Raw genomic sequence first — 21326 nt, forward strand, 5'->3', positions numbered from 1 at the left:
TCACCCTTTGCCCACTGCAGCCTCTTGGCCCACAGTTCCTTTCAAGGTGCACAAATTCATGCACTGGGCCCCTAGTGTAGGAATAACACAATGTAAGTAAGCTTTATGTTGTATCTGTGTTATATTTAAGAAGACATATTTCTTTTTTTAATTTGTTGATAGTATTACAGATGTCCCCCAATCCGAGTGTATTTCTTTTTTTTTTTTTAATATATTTTTTATTAATTTTTTACAGAAAGGAAGAGAGAGGGATAGAGAGTTAGAAACATCGATGAGAGAGGAACATTGATCAGCTGCCTCCTGCACACCCCCGCACTGGGGATGTGCCCGCAACCAAGGTACGTGCCCTTGACCGGAATCGAACCGGAACCCTTCAGTCCGCAGGCTGACGCTCTATCCACTGAGCCAAACCGGTTTCGGCCTGAGTGTATTTTTTTATTGTTGCTTTAAAAAATTAAATACTCTTAGGCCCTGGCCAGGTGGCTGAGTTGACTGGAGCGTCATCCTGTACACTGAAAGACGGGTTAGATTCCCAGTCAGCGCACATACACAGCTTTCAGGTTTAATCACTGGTGAAAGTGCATATGGGAAACAATCAATGTTTCTCTCTTTCAAATCAATAAAAACATATCCCCAGATGAAAGTTAAAAAACAAAACAAAACACCTTAAATACTCTTAGATATGCTACTATTCAGAAAGACACGTTGGTTAACAACTCAGGCTGCTCTGAACTCATTTTTGACAGTTATTTCACACATTAAGGAGAAATGATTGCTCAGATTTATAACTCCATAAATGCCTAGTCTCCCTCCTCTTTTGGGTGGGGTGGGGTGAGGAATCCAGCTCCCTACACAGGCTCCTGCATGTCTGAGAGCTGAATGGGTCTTAGGGCCTGCCACTGTCCAGAGAAGAGCTACCATTATGTGGTGCCACAGAGCGTGTGTCATCAGCTATTAACGTGAACCTGCTCTTCCCCCCACTCCTGTTCTGGGTGACAGTGCTCCCCAAAGCCCACCCAACACTTACTGACCCATCAGGGAAAAGCATGAGGCCAGCAAAATATCAACAAATATTCTCTCTCCTGGGAGGTAAATTTAGACATATTTTGTTCAATATCTGTTTCACTACAAACGAGACAAAGAGGGGGAAAAATGCAAGTCCTTCATTTAAATCTATTAGTAAAATGAAGACTCAGAAAGCAGTCAGCTTAGATTTAAACAAATGCCACGTCAACAAAAGGGGACTCAGAGTTGTGAACAAAAGGAAGTTATTCTTTATTCCAGAAATAGACCTTAGCAGGTCACTGGCTTGGTGCTAATTAGAAAGAAGCAGGGCAGGGTGTGGTCACGCATGCTTGTTAAAGCATCTACCCCCCACACCACCACCCCCTGCCCTCCGCATCCACTGAACTGCTTAGGTACTCCAACAACCTCTAAATTGTATTCGGAGTGCAACTTTGTACATCTGTGTGACCAAAAGATGCTGTGGCATCTTCATTATATGATTTTACTGGAAAAGCAATTACACTTTGAGCACCAAAGCAAGAATCCTGTTTCAATCGTCTTAGACCAGTCCCACAAAGAACATTTAGTGCAGGCCCGGTGTGCTGTCCACGGCATTCAGGCTGAATGTACTGGGGTCCCACAGTGTTTGTGCCACAAGTCGATGGCCTTGCTCACAATTGCATCTGAGCTGTCCTGAGGAATCTGTGAACAAGCAAACCAGTTTTCGTGAGGTTTCAGGGCTTATAACTTCAGCTTCTCCCTCTCTCATCGTGCATAAACCTTACTTTCAAAGGAGTTCTCACTGGTTTCCAGAAAGTGATCGCATAGAAGGCTGCTGCTGGGATCTTTGTTTCACAGGCCACCTGAGGACATGCTAGGAACTCAGATGGCCTGGCTCAAACCCTGCACAGCCCACTGAGCTGTGTGCACCTGGGCAGGTTACCTATGCTACGTGGGTTCAGATCCTATCTCTAAAACGGGGCATTCGGTAGGCCCACGCCATAGGGCTGTTACAGGATTTCATACAATAATCCATAAAAAACACTTAACACAGCCCTGGCTCTATTAGCCATTAATTATTATAATGTGAGTAATTTATTCAACACAGATTCATGTAGTACTTATCATTTACCGGACCAGTGTTCAAATGGTAATACTGACTGATAAAAATAAAAGACCAGATTTGGGATCCAATGAAATTCCTCCAGGCATAGTAAGCCTCCTCACTTCTGCCTCTTACCTGGTTAAAGGTATTATGAGATACACAGAGGAAGAAGCTGATTCCTTCAGACCTTTCCCAACACACGCTAAGTTTATACTTAAGCACATTAACAAACCCAACTGGGATTCCACCAGCGACGGTAACAGAAATGAAAGGGCTTACTAAGTCCCCCAAACACCAGGACTCCTCTTCCATTAGCGAGGATGACTCATCCTAAAGTGACAGCTCTCACCCCTCCCTTTCCTCGCGCCCGCCCCCCCCCCACTTCCCCAAGAGCTGCCCCACCGGGCAGAGTGCACACAGTCACAGTGACAGTCTCACTGCTCAAGCCGTCGTCCCCAAAACAGAGGACGCAAACTATAATCCACTGAACAACTGTAAGATACATGGTTTCAAGGGGAAATCTGTTGCTTATAATGTAAAAATATACTGTGTTATTTCCCTGAAATAATTTAATGAGTAGGAAAATCCGGCTTGCTAAACAGACTTCCTTAATGGATTCAAAATGAAATAAAATGAAGCATACTTACATTTTCCAGAAACTTTGTTATCTTCTCTGAATTGTTCAGTGCCATTACTTTTAGTTTAAAGGTTAATAAAATTTCCACTGCTACAAAAACTAGGATCTTGCAGGATCCACTTACAACTTTATCCCAAACCCTACAAAAATGAAGAGATGTACAATCAAATTAGGTGAGGTAAAAATTTGTTTACCTAGACATCTCAAATTACAAAATTAAATCAAATCACTTTTTCAAAGTATAAGCTTCATTATAGAACCATAATGAAATCACCAAAAAAACAACAAAATATATCAGTCATTTGAAAGGAACGGTCACTGAGAGTATTTGCTCTGCTAGGAATCTACCCAATGCCCATTCCCTAATGTAGGGGTGTCGAACTCAATCAGAGAAGGGGCCAAAATCTAAAATCCAGCCTAAATCGCAGGCCGAATGTTTTACTGAACAGTCATAAACTGTCATTGTGATGGAAACGCAGCGGAGTGCAGTGATGACAGCGTGGTGCTGGCCACATTGCAAGGCCTGGCGGGACGGATTTGGCCCGCAGGCCTTGTGTTTGACAAATGTGCCCTAATGCTTCACACTGAGGGCTTCAAGGAGGAAAGGGAATCCTAAACCAAAGCTTAGCTTTTACAGCATTTTGTAATGCTAATATAATCATAGCACATTAAGGAAAAACAAAAGAAGCATATGACATGAGATAAATTCAATTTCATTTTCCAGTGGTTCAAATTCCTTCAACTTCTCCAATGGCGTAAGGAGCTAGTTATTGATCTGCAATCACTCTAAAATAATTACTCTCATAATTCCTACAACTCTTAAAATGGGTACTGCAGTCTATGCTTAGTAGTGAATTGTCCTGTAACGCTCTCTGTGTTCCCTCTCTCCGCAGTTACAGTGTAACTACCACCGTGGAGGGGAAGGGCCAGGCCTCCAAAATAACCCTAACGACATGTCTGAAACCAGAGCTTTCATTAAACTTAGGACACTGTGTTTGAGTCTCAAATCTTGACTGCCTTCAGCCACTTTCACCATGTCATGATGAAACTAAAAGTAGCAACATTTTCTCTTGATTAGGACTCACCACACTCCTGGAAAAGAAAAGGCTGTGCCACTATAAACTCCTGGAGACGTTTCAGATGTAAATCTTATTGAGGACCCTCAATTTTTATAATTGTATACTGTATTCTAATATTTATAATAAATTTGTTACTATTAAATTAAAATTAATATTACTAATATATATATTACAAACAGAATCATGTGTTATTATGTTAGCTACTAGAGAAGTCAGCTTTATATTACTGTGTTGTTCTAGAGTAAATTTATATTGTGAGGGATCACATGAAAACCAGGATTCTTCTCCAACTCCAGCTTCAGTACGTTTGAAAGAAAAACTTGCCTCTGTAAACTGGATTCGGGCAAGCACCCCGCGAAGCACCTCTTGAACCAGAGATCATAAGGCAGCCTGGACACTGCAGAACACATCTTCAGGTGACTCAGCAGCCTGCTGTCCTCCAGATTCAAGTACTGTTCAAAAGCCTTTGGCTGGTGATGAAAAAGGAAGAGATTACTCACTTCCCATGACATAACATTACCCCCTCTTACAGCCTATGAAGAAAAAATGTACATAATGAATGCAAGGAAGTGCTAGGAACCAAAACTTCAGAATTATCTAAGTCGCTGGTGATGCAGCGCTTCCCAAGTCAGCATATCGGGAGCCACTACCCCTCGGACTGAGGGGTTTCCCAGGACAGTCCCAGGCAAGTGAACAGCAGGTCACCCTAATGCTAATTGCCCTACCAGTGGTTGGCAAACTCAGTCAACAGAGCCAAATATCAACAGTACAATGATGGAAATTTCTTTTGAGAGACAAATTTTTTAAAATTAAACTTCTTCTAACGTCACTTCTTCAAAATAGACTCACCCAGGCCGTGCTATTTTGTGGAAGCGCCACACTCAAGAGGCCAAAAAGCCGCAAGTGGCTCGCGAGCCACAGTTTGCTAACCACGGCCCTAACCAGAGTCAACGACCTAAGGCAAAAGTCCAAAGCAAAATTCAATTGTCCTGGGGAGCATAGAAAGGACCCAGATATTCCTGGCTGCTCTAGGAAAAGCGGGAGAAGGAGAGAGAGGACCAGAGAAATAGAAAGGGAATGACGTGGGAGCAAGAACTAGGAAGGATCAGAAAAAAAGCTGGAGGTGAAAAGGCCCATGGGTCACTGACCACACATGTGCTGAGCGCCACTGCGCACCAGCCACCAGGATGTCCAGAGGAGGAGCTCTGTACCCAACAAAACGTGTGTGAGAACTCTGTCATCAGAGGAATACCGCAAGGGAAACAATGCCTGGTAGCCTCTCCCACATAAGGCTGAGCAGCAGCCAACTCTATGGAGAGGCTAACAAAGCCGGCTCCCCGGACCAGGCCCCATCCGCTGGCCCACGCTGCTCTATTTAAGGTCCACTGGCTACAAATGGGCTGAAGGGCTAAACCCTAATGTTTGTACTCCCTATCTAAAAAAGCACAACCTTATCACCAAGTGCATGCAAAGGATTATTGTACTAAACACACGCATCTCTATGCTTCTGCCAAAGAGGTGACTCAAAACCCTGCTGTATCCATTATAACCAGACACTGCTACATCCAGGGAATAAAAGAAAAGATGAGGTCATGTACCTGCCTTCGAGGAGCTTACGGAGCCCAGGAAGCGGTAACTGGAACATACTTAATAAAGCTATGATGGGGATAACCAGACGATGTGGGCACACCCAACTGGGAATCCTGACCCCGGCTTCAGGTGGCCCACAGAATGCACAGGAGCTCACCCAGTGGGCCTGCGTATTAACATCTGGTCCAGTTCTCCCCTCTCTCGTTCAGAGGATCTCTAACCTTTCCTATTTATCTACCTTACCTCTCCTACTTAACATTTCCTAGAGCTTCTCAAGAACACCCCACACAGCTCCCCAAACCAGGAGCTTTTCTTTAAGTACAAATTTCCAGAGGGCTCCTGCTCTAGCCTTTCACCTCTGAAACTCTATTCTAGAATTCTGGTAGGTCCTGCCAGTGACATGTAGGGTTTTTTCCATGAAGTGACGGGTGAAAACACACACACAAACACATTTATATATTACACCTCACAGCAAAGAAAATTTCTTCCAAAAGGCAATACAAATAACAAACAAAAATATAGATTAATAAAGATCTAAAACTATTTATTGTCTTTTTCCTTATCAGACTATAAGCTCATTGAGGGCAGGGGCTGTCTCTGTTTTGCTCACTAGCAAAGTAACATATGCATTACCCTTTGATCAGTCAATCCATTTCTAGGGAATCTATCCCAAAAATATACTGGCAGATATATGAGAAGATGTACACACAAAACTATATTATCTATAACAGCAGTCACCAACCTTCCAGACCTCATGGACCACCGTAGTCCCAGACTGCAGGTTGCCAAACAATGATCTATAACATGGTATCATAGTAAAAGACAGGGAACATCCCAAATAGCCAATATTAGAGAATGGGTTGAATAAACAAGCATATATACACACAATGGAGTAGTATGCAGCCATGAAAAGGAATAAGGAATGTCTCTATACTATTATGGCAGGATTTCCTGTATATATCAAGTGAAAACAGCAAGATGAAAATGGTAACATGCACTACTGCTAATTCTAAGAGGGTGAACAGAAATTATATATCTGTATGCTTTTTAGTGGAAGGAGATAACATTTATATTATCTGAAATTTTAGTACTTAGCAAATGGTAGGTGTGATTATTATATTTTACATATAATAGGTTTAGGTTATTTACAATGTTTCTTTGACCCTAAATTCTTAGGTTATGGAGAAAATAAAGCATACCTCATCAATAGAAAGCAAAACTTGACCAAACAGAGACTTAACTACCCTGAGAGGGATTTATATTAAACTTAGATACCTACCCACCCATCTACCCAACCATCCATTCATCCAGCGTTTTTCAACCGCTGTTCCGCGGCACACTAGTGTGCCGCGAGATGTTGCCTGGTGTGCCGTAGGTGCAGACAAGACAAGAATTTTATAATTTTTCACTATTTTGTTTACTTAATATTTCATAATAAAGTAATTATAAAATACTTTCTTTGTGTTTATTTGATTCCTATTCAAGAGAATTACTTTATATATAGTCAATATAGGCACAGAGTTAAATTTTTTAACATTTTCTAATGGTGGTGTGCCTCGTGATTTTTTTCATGAAACAAGTGTGCCTTTGCCCAAAAAAGGTTGAAAAACACTGCATTCATCCACTCACTCATTCATCTGTTCATCTAGCAGCTACTCAGTGAGCCTCTACTGTATGCGTAGGGCCCATGCCAGACACTTGGGTTGCAGCACAAGCTAAGACAGTTTTCCCACTTTCATCTGTGTGTGAATTCTTATAATATAAATGTGGAGACATAAAGCATTAAAGCAAGTCAAAGGTTTCAGTGAACAAGTTTCAGCAGTTCAACTTTATAATGATGTAAGCAAACCTGTCAAATTTTTTTGCACAATGCCAGCATTTGGATTTAAAAAAAAAAAAAAGTAAATTTCTTACTGAGGGCAACTAAAAAAAACAGCTTTTTTAATCTTGAGGTTAGAAAGAGCTTCCTAAATAAGATACAAATAAACAAGAGAAAAATATTGACAAATCCAATTGTATCAAAACTTAAAATCTTTGTGCAACAGTCAGTGACAAAATATTTTCAACACGTGTAACAGACAAAGGATAAACATCCAGAGTTATCGTTGACTCTTACAAAGGAAAAAGGACCCAAACAATGTAATAAAAAAGGTAGATAAAAATGACCAGTAGATATTTAAAGCTGCTCAACTTCACTAGAAAATGAAGATATGCAAATTAAAATGGGTACCATTTCACTATCGGATTAACAAAAATTTAAAAGACAGATAATATCAAGTACTGTCAATGGAGTGGAAAACAGGAAATCTCATAATCTCTTGGAGAAAGCAAAATTGGTCTGGTGAGCAACCTGGCAGTTAAAATTTTAAATGTACGCCGGGACTGGTTTGGCTCAATGGACAGAGTGTCGGCTTGGGGACTGAAGGGTCCTAGGTTCGATTCCGGTCAAGGGCATGTACCTTGGTTGCGGGCATATCCCCAGTAGGGGGTGTGCAAGAGGCAGCTGATCAATGACTCTCTCTCATTGATGTTTCTAACTCTCTATCTCCCCTCCCTTCCTCTCTGTATAAAATCAATAAAATATATTTTAAAAAATAAATAAATAAAATAAAATAAAATAAAATTTTAAATGTGTCTCTCCTTCAAATGCACGCTCCCTTTATAGGTAACCCATCCTAGAGAAACACGCACAGACTTACACAAAGGAACATGGACAAGGGCATGTTGAAGGTCAGCATGGACCTCTTATGATAAATTATGGCAAATTCTTAACAAGAAATACTAGAAGGAAATAAAAAAAAACACTGGTTAAAAATGAGTAGCTCTCAACCTGAGCCAAACTTCAGAATCACCTGGAGTTTTTGAAAAATTACAATTCTGGGGCCCCACCCCCATAGATTCTGGCTTAATTGGTCTGCATAGAGGAAATTTTTAAAAGCTCCCATACGGTACTAATAGGAATTCAGAGCTGAAAACTGCTGATCTATCTGTACTAACTTGGAAAGCATCTAAGACATTAAATTAAAAATAAAGAGCAGGGCCTTGGCCTACATGTGGCTGAGTTGGATGAGCATCATCCCAGGCACCAAGAGATCGCAGGTTCAATTATCTGTCAGGGCACATGCCTGGGCTGGGGCCTCGATCCCCAGTAGGGGGCATTCAGGAGACAGCTGACATGTTACCCTCTCACATCAATGTTTCTCTCTCTCTCTTTCCCTTCCTCTGTTGCTAAAAATCAATAAAAACATTATTTAAATAAATAAATTGCAGGGTTATATGAGCAGTGTGTAATATTTATGTTTTTACAAATATTTATATATGTAAAAATATATATCACGTGTGTATATGCACACGTGCACACATACACACATCCATCCTAATATACATAAAATAGTGTAGAAGCATTCACATAAAACTGATAACAGGGTTTTCTTCTTAGAAAATGGGGGATGAGGAGGTAGTGTGTCACACATCTATGGGAACACAGGATTCATATGGATTGTTTAATACCTCAAGAATATATTTGTCTGTTACTTATGTTATCAAAAATAAAGATGAATTTTTAAAAATAACCTTTCAAAATGTTACTGAATTTATTCCAATAATAAGAAGGCTAATTAAATCATAGAATAACTTAGACATCTTGATTTAATGAGGCAACATTATATTTACAGATGCTCCAATGCCATGCTTAAATTATTTTCATTGTAATAAACTAAATGAATTAAATTTTAAGATTCTAAAAATCATATTTGACTTAATTTAAACATTTAAAACCCTCTCTGGTACACTGCTCTTCAAAGCTGAAGGCGTGGCCGGCTGCCCGGCTGACTGACTCAGTTGGAGCAGTGAGCCACAGGGCTCATCCGAGGTGCCCCTCCTCAGCCCTGCAACCCAAGTCTCAGTGGCTGCTTCAACAGAACTTTCAAATAAAACAACTCAATTAAAAAAAAAAAAAAAAAAAAAAAAGACAGATTAATTTTTATAATGAGAGAAATAAGGAAAGAAAAGACAAAGAGAATGGCAAAGACCCACTGGCTTATGCGGATGAAGTAAATGCCATTCGGTTCTCTGGATTCCCAAGTGAGAGTACAGCAGACAGAATCCTGTGTTAATGGGAGGTCCCAGTGTGTCCGGTTAAATAAAAGCACATTTCCCAGCCTCCGCAGCAGACAGGGACGGACAACACCGTCCTCCACTGACTGCCATGCTGCAGGAAAGTCTGTTACAGAAGGACGGGCCTGACTGCCTTGCCCCTTGTGTTCCTGTGCTTTTTTCTTCGACTTGCCCCTGTTGCCTGTCTACATGTCAGCACTGTGTCTCTATGGCATCCACCTGGTGAGCCCAAGAGGAAGGATCACACCTGAGCACGCTGCAGCAGGCAGAAGCCTGGGTCCCTGCTGAGACCGTGGTGCTGGGGCTCCAGCTCTGAACGGCTTTGCCTCTGTACTTCTAGTTACAGGAAAGAAAACATAAGGCTTCTGTTTTGGGGTCTGCCTATCATGTGCAGCCAAACTTAAACCTTACCTCATATAGAGGGAAAAATCTAGATAAAGCCAGTGGATTTTAGACCAGCAAAAGGAATACTATAGAGCAGAAATGGGCAAACTGTGACCTGAAGCAGCCAAATCCAGCCGTGACCTTTCCTTTATGTGGTGTCCACGGCTGCTTCTGTGTGACAACAGCAGAGCTGAATGACTGCAATAGAGACACAGAGACCACCTTGCTCACCAAGCTGGAAAGCATTACTACCTGGCCTTTTACATAAAACACGTGCTGACTCCTACTAGAGGGGGTCTACTCCCAATTGTAGCAGCACCAAGAGATTAGAGTATTTCCCTAAGATTCCCAGTACCACTGCTCACCCCCCTCCTCTCTCTTCCCCTCCCCTGCCCTCCCCTTCCCACCAACAGCCAAAAAAGCATCCCTCACCAGCTGGGGTAGGGAGTCCCGGTACTTGTTCAACTGGTTCACAAAGCATCGGGTGATCCAATAACAGTCGACACTATCTTCCACCATCTCTTCCATGGCCTTAGCAATGGCAAGAAACACTTCATCTTCTGGCTTCTGAAAGATTAATAATAAATCTCAAGAGGGAGGGAGCAGAGAGGAATAAATATTTTTTTAAAGATTATGTGTATTTATTTATTTTAATATATTTTATTGATTTTTCACAGAGAGGAAGGGAAAGAGATAGCCAGAAACATCGATGAGAGAGAAACATAGATCAGCTGCCTCCTGCACACCCCCCACTGGTGATGTGCCCGCAACCAATGTATATGCCCTTGACCGGAATCGAACCTGGGACTTTTCAGTCTGCAGACCGACTCTCTATCCACTGAGCCAAACCGGTTTCAGCAATATTTTTTGATAAAAATAAAAATTTACCCCCTAAACTTTGAAGAGGCTGCATTAACAAGTCAAAATGGAAAAAGCACCCAGTCCTTCACTAAGGAGAGGAGCACCGAGGTGAGAATGAACCACCACAGAAATCTATGGAAACGCGTGCTAGTGATGAGTGCCCAGACTGGGGCTGCACTCGGAGGTTTTCCAGCTTCCAATGCCAAGGTGCCCATAAAAGCATCCATCAGCACATGCCAGAAGGTGCTGATTCTCTCCACCCAAAAACATTCTCGGTGCTGAGGAGCATTTCTTTCAAAACCATGTGCTACACAGCACACATAATAACTGGAGACATTTGCCAATAATGCAATTTCCAAAACTAACTGGCTTGGAAAGGACGAAGAAAGCTTTTTCTTTATTTCAAAGTGTTCATATAGACCTTTACAACTTTGTTCTATCTTTAAGCACCTAAACCATTAAATGTCCCTCGAATCAGCATGCTAGGATTCAGAAGAATGGTATTTCTCAAACTTTCGTGTCAAGACTCAGAACATGAAAGTAAACCCTCAAGGAAACTTCAACAAAGAAATCTTATAAAAGGTGAAATCTGTTGAAAACCTGTCAAAATTTTGTTTCCAAACGCCATATCTTACATGAAAATACATTTTCACCTAGGATTTAAGAGCTCAGTGATTTTAATGTTAAAAAAGAAACTAAAAGTATCTTTCTATTCTCCTAAGAAGTTCCAAGTTAAATCAAAATTCTTATTCTAATAAAAATACTTAATTTTAGGCCTTCTTTCAACCTATTAATAGTCTATAAAATGTCAAGTTAACAGAACTGTAGAAAATGCATTTTTCTAAACATTAACTAGCTTGTCAGAGGAAGAAAAGGGAGGAAGCCCCTTTCTTGGACTAGCACTGTGCACTGGGCACAGGGCTTGGTGCTCCTGACTGTGGCCAGGGAAGAGGACCGACATTCTGACTGACGTGCTACCGGCCCTGTGCCAAGCAGGGAATGTCACACATTCCCATTAATGGGTAAAGAAAATGAGGCTGAGGGGGGCTTGGTGACCAGGGAAACGTGGCAAAGAGCCCAACACAAACACTCACAGGACATCTGCCCAAGATGCAGTAACGGTGTCTGGGCTTGAAGAATGGACATGCCGAGCAGGGAGGAGGTGACAACCATAACCTATCATTCTTTTTTTTTTTTTTTTAAGAAAAACGATTTTAAATATAATACTGTTACATGCAATAAAAATATTCAAGAAAAAAATTATTATATTACCAAAACTGTACTAACATAGTATAATATTAACCTATCATTCTTGAACTAATAAATAATCTAAGCTACTCTGACATATATTTTAAGAACTTGTGCAGTACTACCAACTTCACTTTGCCGAAGATAAGCAAAATTTAAAGAAACGTGTTAAGAGTTTATTTCCAATTATTTCCAGGGTCATTCTCTTGATATACTTAATAAAGATGGTGATCTATGGGCAGCCATGGGAACTATTAACTTCAGAAAAGAAAGAACAATTCAAAGCTCAAACCACTATAGTGGCAGCTTGCAATCTGCATGCAATAAAAGAATAAATTTTATAGATGGTACAGCTTGCAGGCAAGTCCCTATTTTGAACAATTCATCCCCCAAATTGTTAAAGTGCCTAAAATAAATTGCAAATTGCATTAAAATAGCCAAAGCTCAAGACCTATAATCATTCCTTTGCCTGAACTCTTCCTCCTCCCCATCTCTTCCCTTTTCAGACAAGTAGTCCAAGTAACTAGAGTAAGGAGTTTATCAAAGATGAAGTTTACCAAGCAGGTTGGAGCCTGTGGAGCTGAGGCCGAGGAGTGTCAGGGCCAAGAGGTGGCTGGCAGAGTCGGTTACAGAGGAATAAGCAAAGAAGTAAGTACACTGAGGGTATTTGCAACTGTCAGAGGAAGAATTTATAAGACAGAAAGGGTAAGGGCAAGAATAAACTTTATAATGGGTTGTATTTGGAAGTATTAGTATGAACTCAAGGTTTTCAATATATTGAGATAAATACATACATACACAGGTTTGTGAGTATGTGACTGTGACTGTGTGTGTACACATACATTTCCTTGCACCTGCTGAGAGAGCCTAGAAGCAATGATACACTACGAACAATGAATGAGTATATCTAGTGCCCTATTTCTTATTTCTAAATGCCAAACTCCATTGGGGGGGGGGGGGGGGGTGAAGGGAAGGAGGGGGAGTGGCAGATTCCAGGTCCAACACAGGGAAAGCACAAGATGAACCTGGAATATATTTTTGTACCAGAAAGTAAGAAAATGCTCAAAATAATGGGGACTTGTCAAAAAGACATAAAAGTATACTGATATAAATAAACAAACGAGGGAGGGGGGGGAAACCTTCCTTATAAATGCAAAAGGAATAAAAGAGTCAGAGAATCACTATTTGGCAATCAGCAAAATTCATTATCAGTTAGATATTAACATAGTATGAAACTTTCTCCCCAGAAGTTACTTGTTAATCATAATAGGAAAAATAGTAGCTTTACATTGAAGAAAGCTGGCAGACACCACCTTAACCAAGTGATCAAAGTTAGCAGCAACAGTACTAAGTATCATACTCCTGCCAAAAATGCAAAACCAGATTTTAATCATGAGGAAACCTCAGACAAACCCAAACTGAGCAATGCTCTACTGCCCAGTACTCTTAAAAAATGTCAAGGTTCTGAAAGTTCATACAAAGAAAGACAGAGGAACTGTCCCAACAGGATCCAGGGCCAGAAGGAGGACATCAGTGGGACAATCAGCACAATGTCAGTAATATCACCAAGGAGTTCACAGTGTTGTGTCAATGCTAATTTTCTGGTTTTGATAATTATGCTACAGTATGTGAAATGTAACATTTGAGGTGATAGATGAAGGTATATGGGAACACTAGACTATTTTTGCAACTTTTTTCTATGTTTAAAATGATTTCTAAATGAATAGTTAAAACATTAAGAATTTTGGAATCAACAAATCAAAATTAGTGGGTAAAAGTTTGATGGAAAGTTTGAAAAGGTTCTGAATTAAAACTTTTACTGTTTGTTTTAATAAAGGGCATTACTGGAACACTAGGTCAAATGTTAATGAAGTATGAAGATTAGTCAACTTCTTGGTTAGCTAGGGGAATGTTCTTATCTTTAGGAAATATACACTGAAGGAATCTGAAGTAATGCAATATCATGTCTGCATCTTATTCTCAAACTAAAGGCCCAGTGCATGAATTCATGTACGGGTGAGGTCTGGCTGGCCTGCCCCAATTGGGGTGGAGGGTGGAGGGTAGGGGCTGATCAGGGGTGAGGCAGGCCACAGGAGAGGCTGCAGTTACCCCCCCCCCCTTGTTGAACTCCCGGTTAACCTTGCAGTTGAAGGGACAATTTGCATATTAGCCTTTTATTATACAGGATGGTTTCAAAAAAATATCCTATATAATAAAAGGCTAATATGCAGGTCAACCAAGCAGCAGAACAACAACAACTATGGCACACACTGACCACCAGGGGGCAGACGCTCAACACAGGAGCTACCCCCTGGTCATCAGTGCGCTCCCACAAGGGGACTGCACTCGGCCAGAAGCCCTGAGCCAGCTCACAGCTGGTGAGCACAGCAGTGGTGGTGGGAGCCTCTCGCATCTCTGCAGCAGCGCTGAGGATGTCAGACTGCCGACTTACAGACTGCTGACTGCCATAAGGAGCGGGCCTAAGTCGGCAGTCTGACATCCCCCAGGGGCTCCTGGACTGCACTGGGCCTCTAGTGTATACATATATAGGAAAAATGACAAAGCATTTGTTCAAAATTATAGATAACTGGGAAACATGGGTAAAGAGTATATAAGAATTCTTGACAGTATTCTTGCAACTTTTCTATAAATTTGAAATTACTTCAAAATAAAATGTAGTATTTGAAATATTTAGGCAGATGAGGTCAGATGAATGTTGGGGAAAGATGTGTTACTTTTATTCTATAGACAAAGGAGAACCATTGAAAGTTTCTAAGGCAAAACATGATGCAATCAAAGGCTAGAAAGATGCGACAGTGTATAGTTGAGCTAAGTGTCAAACAAAAGTATCACTAACCAGGGGGAAGGAGGGATTTCGAGGCAATTTTCCAGACTCCAGCTGATACATGCGGAGATAGACTTCAACCTGAGGTGTGGCATCATTGACAAAACGAACGACTTTCAGGGCATGAAGGACATCCGAGTACTGCTCTTTACGATACATCATCACCTGGGCGTGGGACTCATGGTGTGGAGGCAGAATCCCTATACAGAGACCCAGAAAAATAAAGGACAAAATACTGAGACACCAATCCAAATCCCTCCTCCATTAAAGAGAATCCTGGAAGAAGTCGCCCATCAAAATTAAACTAAAGCTCACACAATATTTACCATATAGATTCTCTATTAGAAATTTTCACTATAAAGAAATTTTAAATAACCTCAATATTTGAATGGCAACTGTATCACTGATATAAAAGAGAAATGAAATGGCATCATAAAGCCCTTGAATAAGCATGTCATCAAATTCAAGATAATAACCATATCAATGATAATGATTTAATTCAATTATGGCTGCCAGCCTGGGGCCACCCTGAGCTCCTGGAGGCCCATGTCCAGTTTTCCCACTTGGCCCATGCTATGGACTGGTTTGTGTCCCCTCAAATTCATATGTGAAAGCCCTAATCCCCAAGGTGACTATATTTGGAATTAGGGCCTATAAGAAGATAAAGTTAAATGAGGTTACAAGGGTAGAGCCCTAATCCAATAGGGCTGGTGCCTTCAAAGAAAAGAAAGAAATACCAGAGTATTCTTATCTGTCATGTGAAGACACAGTGACGTGGGGTGAAAGTTTCTCCCCAGTGTTCCATGTCACAGGTGGCCATCGGAAGTCAGAAAGTGAGGCTTCACCAGGAATCAAATCAGCTAGCATGTTGATCTTGGACTTCCCAGACTCCAAAACCATGGGAATATAAATTGTTTAAGCCACCCAGTCTGTAGTATTCTGTTATGGCAGCACTAGCTGACAATATAGCCCCCTTCATCTCAGAACCACCAATTACCCATCAAATCCTTCTCTCCCCAATTCCTCTTGGATTGTAAGAGGAATGTCCGACCGGGCCTACACCGGCAGTCGGACATCTCCCAAGGGTTCCGGATTGGAGGGTGCAGGCTGGGCGAAGGAGACCCCCACTCTGTGCATGAATTTCGTGTACCAGACCTCTAGTTTATATACATAAAGCACTTGGAAAGTACACAGTTGTTGTGATGAATAAAAAAGCTATATACATAAAGCACTTAGAAAGTACTTCTAACTATAGATCACTCTTTGGTACAAAATGCCACTCATCCAATATTCTAAAGAACACTCTGGGAAACAAAAGTTGGATGAGCTTTAAGGACTCTAGCTAACATGATGCTATGTAATGCTACAACCAAACTTGCTTAAATGTTCTTTTTTCCTGACATAAATCTTTATTTACCTTAGCTATCAGGCTCTGTGCCAGGCTTCCAGAAAAACCAGAAAAATACACTGAAATGTCCTCCAAATTTAGACTAATATAGTACAGATTTAATTATAGGTGTAATTAAATTCTTATCATACTACTAGAGGAAGCACAATGTTCCATGTCAAACCTCACATTTGTTTTCTAAGACTTAGTCCTAGAAGTCTTTTTCTGATATTTATCTAAAACAATATCATGAAGTGGGCACACAAGGTCCCTGAGTAATCCACAGCCTATGTAGGAAGAGTCAGCCTGTCTCTTACTCAGCGTGGCAGCCCTAAACCTCCAGTGCCTCTCCCGCAAAAATAACAACAAAGATTTACCTGAGAAAGACAGGTGGGGAAACACAGGTGAGGAATAAGCCAGATAGCCTGGCCCTCGGGAAGTGTCACAAAGTACAACTGTGCCTCTCCCATTAATCCACTGGCATTATTAGTTAATAGGACACATAGTATTTCCCAACAGAAATAGGTAATATCGGCAATGCCACCTAAAAAGCAGCCTTATTTGGATGACTATTGGAAACATTAAGAAAAATGCTGGGAGGGGAGGAGGAACTAAAATAACTGTCATTAATTTTCTAGATTTCAACTACACAGTGACCTACTAGAAATACAAGTACAAAGATGCATAACCAAAGTCATTATGCAGTGCTTTCTGAAATGGTTTGTAGTCAGACTTAGGACTAAGAATTGCTAAGGCCAAAAATACAGTATATTTTGTAAAGACAAGGTCTGTAATCTATCCTACCTTCAAATGGGCTCTACACACCTGAGTTCAAAACCTAGCCTTGCCACTGACAGGCTATAAGGCCTTAGACTAGTTATTTAGCCTCACCATCTTTTTCCCCATGTGCAAAATCAGGATGTTGATACTTAACTCACAGGGAAATTCTAGGATTACTCTAATTTTTAAAAAATATATTTTATTGATTTTTTTTTTACAGAGAGGAAGAGAGAGGGATAGAGAGTTAGAAACATCGATGAGAGAGAATCATCGACCAGCTGCCTCTTGCACACCCCCCACTGGGGATGTGCCCGCAACAAAGGTACATGTCCTTGACCGGAATCAAACCCAGGATGCTATCCACTGAGCCAAACTGGTTTCAGCAGTCTAATTTTTTTTTTTAAAGAATAGTCCGCTGATTTAGAGAGAGGGAGGAACATCGATGTGAGAGTGTGACAATGATTACTTGCCTCCCGCACACCCTGAACTGAGGATCCAGCCCGAAACCCAAACATGTGCCCTGGCTAGGAATCAAACCTGCAACCTCCCGGTGCATAGGACAACACCTAACCAACTGAGCCACACAGGGCAGGGCAATTTTTAAAATTTTTTTTTAAGAAAGAAAAGGAGGGTGGTATATATTCAGCAGGCTCAGCAATTAAAGAAAGAAAAAAAGACCTTGGCTAAAAGGGATAACGTCAGTCACTTGTGGAACCTGATATATTTTTCTTCCACAGAAACTGAGCAAGGTCCCTTTTCCTTCTTTAGCCATTCACCACTGGAATTGAATTCATTTGGGCTTCTAATGAGTACACATCTGTGGCTAGGAATCACAGGAAAGACGAATTGAGAGCTAAAACCGAAAAGTCAATTTAGCAAAAAATGAGGCCTAGCTAAGTCTTTCTCAAGGTTACCCAGTTGACAGCAAAGGCCAGACCAGTTATTTCTCCCAGTACAATGCTCTCCCCACACCTTGTCTCGGGAAAATACTTTACTTTCCCTTCTATCATTAATAAACTAACCTTCAGGAGTAATATTTAATGTTTTCCCACTGAAGCCACCTCCTAAAGGTAATCATAGTGAGCAGGATCTCAGTCTCCTGAGATTGGGCCCAATATTCAGTAACTCTTCCTTTTTCTGACTGATACAATGACAAATGAACATTTTTGAAGATAAATTTCCAACTCTTGGTCTCATACCTAGAAGCACCTTCCACACCAATGCACGGTACATGGACGGGAGAGGAAACCTTTGACTAAAAGTACAAAGTTTCTCAATATCTAAAGGAGGAAAAAACACAATAGTTAGAAGCTTTCTGTGCATTTCATTGTTTACAAGTTGAAGTACTGTAAGAAAGAGGTTCCACCAACTGTCTTACTATACTTTGTTTTCAGTTATTTAAAAACAATTAGTGTTTGACAGCAAAATTATTAGTAATAATTTTGCATATATTACTACATTTACAATAACATTAGCAGTAGTTACTATTTATAGAATTTATTTCATTTAATTCACCTTGCAAGCTGGTTGGCTAGTTCTTGTTTTAAAGATGCAAAAGCTGAAGCTTAAAGCAGTTAAGCCACTTGGCTGAGTTAGCAGCAAGTGAGTGGCATAGTCAGCCCTCAAATCCCACATTTTCCCGGAAAGCATACTCATCTGGTCCCGGATCTCAATTCCCCTGCCTGTCAAATGAGAATGACAATACCAGACATGCTTAAGGCACAGACTGTCTAGCCTGATCAAAGATCAGGTGGGAAATGTTTTTTGAAACTTTAAAAGCACTATTCAAGTAAAGTACTATTTTTAACTATGGTTCAGTTTATTTTACTTTAGTCAACCACAGAACAGACCTTATTATTACTGGCCTAGAAGAAACAAAAATGTTAATACATAATACAGTCTCAGTATTTCCATAAAGAAAAATCATGGCAAGAGTTGTTGTAAATTACCCAGAAGCTATGATGATACCTCTGAAAATTGAGAAAAAAAAATATGTGGGTCTAATATGAGAATAAAATATTGACTTCTTAAGAGGCCTTTCAAAACCATCTAATTCTGTCTCAATAGAAATTTAAACTTGAAAAATCCACAACTTCTCTACACACACACACACACACACACACACACACCATTCTGTGGTCATCCTATCATTAAAAAATACATCAAGTAACAAATATCTCTTCAGGTAACAGTTATTTCAGAATATTTGGGAGGACTGAGAAGTAGTAGGCTTAATTTTACTTATAAACTCACCCAAACGGTCATCTTTTAGGAGAATTTCTAATGATTTCTTTTCTTCAACTCCACGAAAACCCACTTTCTCATAATATACTGAACGAAAGTTTCTCTGAGAATCCTCAGTCATGTTTCATTCCTGGAGAAGAGGGGAGGGAGTTTAGAAACAAAGAACGAAGAATTAAAACTTTTCAGTGATTTTCTCCAACTTTTCAGTGAATCTGATATTACAAACTGTCTGTCTTTGCATGGGACTCAATATTAAATCTTTCCTTTCACACAACTCTACCACCACCTCACCTATGCACCTGGCCAAAAACCAAGACATAAAACGAGCATCCTGAGTTGCTAAAATATAATAGATGGCACAAGGCTCAAGGCCTAGGGATGCTATTTTACTTATGAGAGCACCTAGCCATACCACATGTTCAAAAAAAAAAAAAATGAAATAGGAAGACAAGATGTCACACAAAAGATGTTACCAAACATATACACTATGATTCTGTTGTTTTATAAAACTATGCACTAAAAAATTAGACTATATTCTGAAATGTTAGCAATGGTTATCTTTAGGTAGTGGAATTCCAGATGATTTTAAATTTTCTTTTGCTTAGCTGTGTTTTCTAAAATGGGCATTTTGTAAAATGAAAAACTAAGCAATAAAAAGCTGCAAATCCCTCACTTAGTTTTTCTTTAAATGCCATTCTACCAAAGGTAATTATCAAAATTCAAAACCCATAAAGCTTAACACCATTAAATGATAAACCTGAAGAGGGGCAAGAATGTAGCTGGTTGATAAAGAGATGGCATTAAGTTGGAGATAGAACAACAATTTATGATCTGCCTTCAGAACTCAAAAAGTTTAATAGTCTTAGGTTCTTTCACAATAACCTTCCTAGGATTGATGGCAAGTCATCAGGAAAAGGTCAAATTAGGTTGCTGTTTAAGAATATAGTGGATGCAATGCATTTTCCATAGAAGTTATTGTACTGCTCAACCCAAATGCTTCAAATGCGAGTGCAAACAAAAACATAAAGAATCCTCAGGTTTCAGAAATTCTGGCACAGGAGGGTTGAGTTCCACACAGCCAAGGTCTTCCTTATAAAAAAGATATGCTGAGTCAATGCAATCACAGGAAAGATTAGGATTTGCTTAAAATGAGAAATTCTAGAAGGTTCCTACCTTTGGGGAGCAAATGCTCTTTTAAGGACAAAATGTCAAAGCATTAAAACCCTACTTGAATTTGGAGGTTTATTTAAAAGAAGCATCCAAATAGCTACACGGCGATAGGTGTCTGTGGTCTAGAGAAACCAGGCTCCGGCTGCACCACAGCAGGGGCGTCCAGGAGGAAATGCTGCAAATCGCATTCCAGCCCTGGACCGTGCAGCTGGCGGGAGCATAAACACCTGGCCTCGGACCCCATCCCATCTCTCTGGCGCTTCACCTCCAGCGGTGGAAACCCGGGCTGAGACCAGGTGGCCCGGGGGAGGCCGCGGAAAGCAGGCCGGGGACGCTGACCGGCGGGCGGGCAGGCGGGCAGGCGACGAGGGGGCGGCCTGGGGACTCGAGCGGCACGAGCGGGCCCGCGGGGCGGAGGGAAACGGCGGGGTATCAGCGTCCGGCGCGGCCCAACCAGGAAACACCCGCCGCTGCCGCCGACTCCGCCCTCGGCGGACGTGACGTCACTCAGCCCGCCCTTCGGTGCCGAGAGTGCGCGTGCGCGGAGAGCGTGCGCAGAAGCTGCGGCCATACTGCGCGGGGTTCTGAGGCGCCCAGCGCCGGGCACGGGGGAGAGCGGCGGTGGCCAGTGTTCCCGGGCGCAAACTCCGGCCCCTCCTCCCCGCGCCCACTCCTCACCGAGGACCCCTCTGTCCCGGCGGGGCGTGCCCGGTGCTCTCCCCTCCCTCGCCCTCCAGGTCCCTGCCCGGAGGCGCCCGCCGCGCCGCAGGACGGTTCTCATGGAGCTAAGCTGCCTGTGGGGGACCCGATTGGTTTTGTTTTTGATTTTTCTTAACTTTTTTTTTCATGGTATGTGGAAATAAATGATGACCAAC

General features: G+C 41.3%; 1 protein-coding gene across 6 annotated transcripts; it reads right to left on the reverse strand.

Moving 5' to 3' along the window:
• Positions 1–1251: 1251 nt before the first annotated feature.
• On the reverse strand, positions 1252–20940 carry TBC1D7 (TBC1 domain family member 7). 6 transcript variants are annotated; one of them, XM_045584277.1, is made up of 8 exons: positions 20717–20938; positions 19291–19411; positions 18237–18317; positions 14883–15070; positions 10349–10483; positions 4151–4359; positions 2758–2887; positions 1252–1707 (listed from the first exon to the last, which is right to left on the reverse strand). In XM_045584277.1, the coding sequence occupies exons 2-8, from the start codon at positions 19400–19402 to the stop codon at positions 1621–1623; spliced, it is 942 nt and encodes a 313-aa protein (XP_045440233.1). In that variant the 5' UTR covers positions 19403–19411; positions 20717–20938; the 3' UTR covers positions 1252–1620. The 6 variants fall into 6 exon arrangements, with proteins under 6 accessions (XP_045440233.1, XP_045440234.1, XP_036303816.1 ...); XM_045584278.1 differs by having other exon boundaries at positions 4151–4296; positions 20717–20933; XM_036447923.2 differs by lacking the exon at positions 18237–18317 and having other exon boundaries at positions 19291–19410; positions 20717–20940.
• Positions 20941–21326: the final 386 nt, after the last annotated feature.

The sequence above is a fragment of the Pipistrellus kuhlii genome, unplaced genomic scaffold, assembly GCF_014108245.1.
Source record: "Pipistrellus kuhlii isolate mPipKuh1 unplaced genomic scaffold, mPipKuh1.p scaffold_m20_p_2, whole genome shotgun sequence".
Lineage (NCBI taxonomy): Eukaryota > Metazoa > Chordata > Mammalia > Chiroptera > Vespertilionidae > Pipistrellus > Pipistrellus kuhlii.

What these genes read in the sequence shown, in the direction of transcription:
- TBC1D7 (XM_045584277.1), bottom strand. Translation starts at nt 19,402, where the DNA reads ATGACTGAGGATTCTCAGAGAAACTTTCGTTCAGTATATTATGAGAAA. An exon ending in CCTAAAAGATGACCGTTTGG is followed by an intron (nt 18,318 to 19,290) that starts GTGAGTTTATAA and finishes TTCCTCCTTTAG; the next exon opens with ATATTGAGAAACTTTGTACT. An exon ending in GGTGTGGAAGGTGCTTCTAG is followed by an intron (nt 15,071 to 18,236) that starts GTATGAGACCAA and finishes GTCTCTGTATAG; the next exon opens with GGATTCTGCCTCCACACCAT.